Below are 4721 nucleotides of genomic sequence, written 5' to 3' on the forward strand. Positions count from 1 at the left end.
GCATCTTTGTCCTTTATTCCTTGTTAAAAAACACATCAGCTAATTGTGTAACCTCAGATTTGTGTGTGTGTGTGTGTGTGTGTGTGTTGACATGATGGTGCAGTTACCATGGACTTTGTGACCCTGGCCCAGCCACACAGGCAGCAGCAGGGGTAACCCGACCCTCCTCCCATCTGTCTCCCCTGCTGCTCGGCCCCCGCTTAGTAGGGGACGCCGACATAATGGAAGAGGTACAGGTGCAATGGTTGCAGCACCTACGGGTGCCCCGGGCTCGCCTGGGTCACATAAAGACGCAAGAAAAGCACTTGACCGTAATTGGACGCCCCAAAAACTGTGTGTGTGTGTGTGTGAGAGAGAGTGTGTGAGAAAGAAGCTGATGTTGCCTCATTTCCACCCTGCAGAGCGCCGTTGTGGCTACGAGGCGGTTTAAGACCCAACAGGCCCCTCAGAGGCCCGCGCTCCCTCTCCTCACTCACTTCTTACGACCCACTTGTACACATTCCATGTGTTTGATGTAGTTCACTCGGCTCCCTGCGGTTCAAACACCGCCGTCCTGATGTGTTGTCACTGATGCCTAAAAAGGGGGGAGTGACGCATTAAAACTTTTAGAGGCTTCAGAACCCGTCGGCATTGATGAGCAGGAGCAACAGTGTAGTAGCAAAAAAAATGTTTTTTTTTTTTTTTTTAAATCCCTTTTTCAAATTGAGCATTTTCTTTCCGGCCAGTGAACGTGCTGCTGGGAGTCTGTAGGTCTGAAGTGACACAGTTGGAGGCTGCCTGCTAAATTACAACTCACTTCATGCTTTACAGGTTCTGGGGGTCAGATGTGAAGCCAACCGAGCCCTCGTGTGTCCTAAATCATCACAAATGACGCCGCGTGAGTCTCTCCCGAAGCAGACGGATGTTCTGCTGCTCCAGAGGTGAATGTGATCCACCACCTCTTTGTCCTCCTGCCATGTCCTGACATGGTATTAAGGGGGGAATTTATGATTAGCCCCTAAGTGCTTCTCTGTGGCAGCAGCGAAACGGCGTCTATTGAGCCGCCGCAGGCTCTGTGAGTTACGCGCATCAGCCTGATAAACGGAGTCCGAGGCACAGGTTTGTCCAGAGGTTTGTCCAGAGGTTTGTCCAGAGGTTTGTCCAGAGGTTTGTCCTGAGGTTTGTCTCTCCTGTTGAGGACGGGCTAAATAGATCCGAACCGGGTTTTTTTGTGAGTGCGGCCCGATGTTTGGAGAAAAGGTGCTAAGGAGAATGCTGAGATGGTTAAAACGCTGTAAGAGTGTTAACTTCTTCTGATGCTCAAGAAACCTTTGGCGGTCAACTTTTAAACATGAAAGCAGGGTTGAAAGTGCACTTTGAACAATTGTTTTTAAAGAGAAAGAAATTTGATGCTTAGTTTTTGTAACGAAATGTACCCATAAATGAAGTGTAAAGATTTGTTGATTATTTTGCCCATTCAAAATCATTCACTTTAGTAAACCTTTCCGAGACACATGTACAATTTTTTAAAATGGCTTAAATCATTTACATCTTCAGCCCAGAACTCGCTTCAGAAATATGGAAAATAAAGTTAATTACCCTCCAGAATGTTTTATCTCCGAAAAAAAGTGAAGGCACCATGAGGCACGTGTCCTTTTGAAAATATTTTTATTTCGATAGACAACAACGATATACACATACAATCAAAGCGCTATAAAAGCCAACATTTAAGAAAAATAACTTGTCCTTAAAAAAGATTGCATCTAAGGTAAGAGCTTTACGTTTTTTTTTTTTTCTTTTAACAAGAGCTGTGGCGATTGAAGATTAAAACCCGACCCACGATAATTATCACAGCTCGTGAATTGGACCAAAAAGAAAAAACAAAACATTTTGGCTATACGACATGTAAACTGCCAGAACGATTCACAGAAGAAGTCACGACAAACACAACAATAAGTTACACAAAATAATTGGAATAAATAAATAAATAAACATATGATGAAAAATATTGCAACAATTCTTCAATAATAATAATAACAATAATAATAATAATAACATAATAAAATATGTGCCAGCATTCAAAATCAAAACAGTATGTTGACTTTTTTTTTTTTTAAGGCAGTTATACAGCGGGATTTGGACGTATGTGTGTAGGCGATGTCGGACTATGCTGATTTGTAAATTCTACTAAAGGCAGTCGTGGTTCTACTACACGGGGGGAATGCTTCAGTCCTTCTGCCCACCGACACCAAGTTGACACGTTGTGTCGGTCACAAACCAGCGTAAAGCTTCAGCGACAGAGCATCACGGAGGGAGGGGGGGAGAGGGGGAGTGGGGGGGAGGGGGTCTGAGGATTTAAAGACATTTCTTAGGTCTAGAAGCTATCATTGAACACATGTGCTGTCCTAGAAAAATACCCTTTAACAGTCAAACTAACGCTTTGTATTCTTTTTTTTCTTGATAAACTAATTTGAGAAAGAACATCTCAAAATAGGCCTATATGTAATTCAAATATAGAGAAGCGTTCAACAATCACTGATTGGCATGGAAAAGACACCTCATTTAACACCACTTAAACATCAAACCGCCCCGCCTTTGTTTTAGGCCTATAGTATGGCAGTAGGCATCACGAACTCTTCTTTTTCGTTTCTGTTTTTTTTAAATATTTTTTATTTTACTCCGAAGCCACTTTTTTGTTGTTGTTGTTGTTGTTGTTTCTCCCTCCCATCAAAGGCACGAGTTTAGCGTTGTCTCTAGCAGGCGGGGCGCACCGGCATCTGGAGCAGGATCACCTGCCTGTTCTCCGAGGGGTGGCACTTGTTTATGTGCCTGGTGAGCCCCGGCGAGCTGTACAGAGTGGCGGGGCAGTATTTGCACGGGTAGATCTGGGAGGAGTGCATGAGGCGCAGGTGTCTCTCCTGGCCGGCCCTGCTGGTGAAACTCTCCCCGCACACCGGGCACAGCAGGCAGTCCACCGGGCTCAGATTGAGAGGACTTTGGTTTGAGGCTTCCTCTGAGGATGATGATGATGATGAGGAGGATGCTGAGGAGGAGGATGATAAGACCGCAGCCTGCTCGGCCGGGTGGTCGCCGGTTTGAAACCCGTGCTCCTCCAGCACTTTCTTTTGCAAGGCCTGGTGCGCCATGATGTGTTTTCTTAGGTATGCCTGTCGCTTAAACCTCTTCCCGCAGTACTGGCAGTCATACGTGCCGTCCTCGGAGCCCGACTCGGACAGACCGGGGCTCGGGGTGTCTCTGTCACTTATGTCTTTGGCTTCGTCGGTGACCGACTTGACACCGAGCGGTGGCATTTTGGCCGTTTCGGGCTTGATGCCCTGAGCCGGTGGCACCGCCGGCGCGCCGCTGGTCCGGGGTTTGTGCCAGCGGCGGTGAGAGGCGAGGTTGGCCGGGCAGCTGAACATCTTATCGCACTCCGGACACCGGTACTCGACCCGTACGATGCGGGAGCACTTGTGCTGCGCCAGGGAGAAGGGGTCCGCGTACGCCTCCTTGCACAGCTGACACACGAACTCTCCGAGCGGTTTGTTCCCCCCGGAGGACTGCGACCTCGGCTTCACCTCCAGCGGCCCCTCTTTGATTTTGAGACCGAGCACGGGAGAAGTCGTCATCTCGTCTTCAAAGTTGAGTTTCCTAATGGCTTTGGGTTTCTTGGGGGCGGGTTTGGATTTGCGCTCCGTGCCGTCAGTCGCGGGTCTTTTGGTGCCGACCCGGTTGCTCGGTGCGGGGAGGCTGCTGCTGCTGCTGGTGGTGGTGCCGCTTCGGCTGCTATTGCTGGTACCGATTTTCAGGTCAACGGGGGCGTACAGGAGGTGGTCCAGGCCGGAGAGGGAGGCAGGGGTCGGGAATGACTCGGCGGAAATCGGCGAGCCCAGATTGAAACTTCGCTCAAAATATCCCCTGTCGTGCTCCTTGCTGATGGGCCGGGTGGGGCTGTACAGGGCTTGGCACACCGCCTCTGGGTTACCGAACGGCAGCGGCTTCTCCCGCCTTGGCACCGGCACGTCAGCTGCTCTGCAATCCGGAGATGCTGCGGCGCGGTCTGGACTGGACACCACGCACATCGGCGGGGAGGGGTCCGCGTAACTCGGCAAGGCAGCTGGGGTGGGGTGCTCCTGGAGGTCATCTTCGTCCGACCGAGGTCTGTAGGAAATGTGTGCAGATTTCCTGTTTCTTTTTACCAGGAATCCTTTGGGCATCTTGGCGAGTAACGGCAGAAAGGCACTTCGGGGAGGTGGGCGAAGTCTGGAGTATCCAGGTTTGTTAAAAATATGGCAATTCTAGAAGCTTACGGGACTTTATCTCCCCGGTATATCGATTCTTCTGTTGCTGAAATGTTTTCGTCTCCAAGGCATAGCTCCACTCTTTTTATGCCGGAATGATGCTATTGTTCTCGCTCCCCACCCTCCCCCTGTGGCAGAATCCCCAACCAATCAGATGAAACCTGGATCCCAGTGGATTGGATTGTGGGAGGACTCCGAGTCGGGGTTCGGTGGATTTCGTTGGAGGATGTGCAGATAGCTTAGCAGATGTACTGGCGGTTTATTACATTAATGTGTGCGCTCAGCCCCTCCCCAACAGAGGCACACGACGGGACCCTCCTCTTTTTACGGTCTGATAGGCCCCTATACAAATGCACACGTGCCACGGCTTTGTGGCTCTCCTCTGGGGGCCCCGGAGCTGCCAAAAGGAAATGTCCGTCACTGCCACAATCATCACAATTT

The 4721-nt window shown here is 49.7% G+C and overlaps 1 protein-coding gene across 1 annotated transcript; it reads right to left on the reverse strand.

Annotated features, from left to right (window-relative positions):
• Positions 1–1630: 1630 nt before the first annotated feature.
• insm1b (insulinoma-associated 1b) lies at positions 1631–4387 on the reverse strand. Its single transcript, XM_037487518.2, has one exon. The coding sequence runs from the start codon at positions 4194–4196 to the stop codon at positions 2733–2735; it is 1464 nt and encodes a 487-aa protein (XP_037343415.2). The 5' UTR covers positions 4197–4387; the 3' UTR covers positions 1631–2732.
• Between the last annotated feature and the right edge of the window lie 334 nt (positions 4388–4721).

The sequence above is a fragment of the Pungitius pungitius genome, chromosome 14 (assembly GCF_949316345.1).
Source record: "Pungitius pungitius chromosome 14, fPunPun2.1, whole genome shotgun sequence".
Classification (NCBI taxonomy): domain Eukaryota; kingdom Metazoa; phylum Chordata; class Actinopteri; order Perciformes; family Gasterosteidae; genus Pungitius; species Pungitius pungitius.

Bases quoted from the DNA above. Each gene is read 5' to 3' on its own strand.
- insm1b (XM_037487518.2), bottom strand. From the start codon at position 4,196: ATGCCCAAAGGATTCCTGGTAAAAAGAAACAGGAAATCTGCACACATT.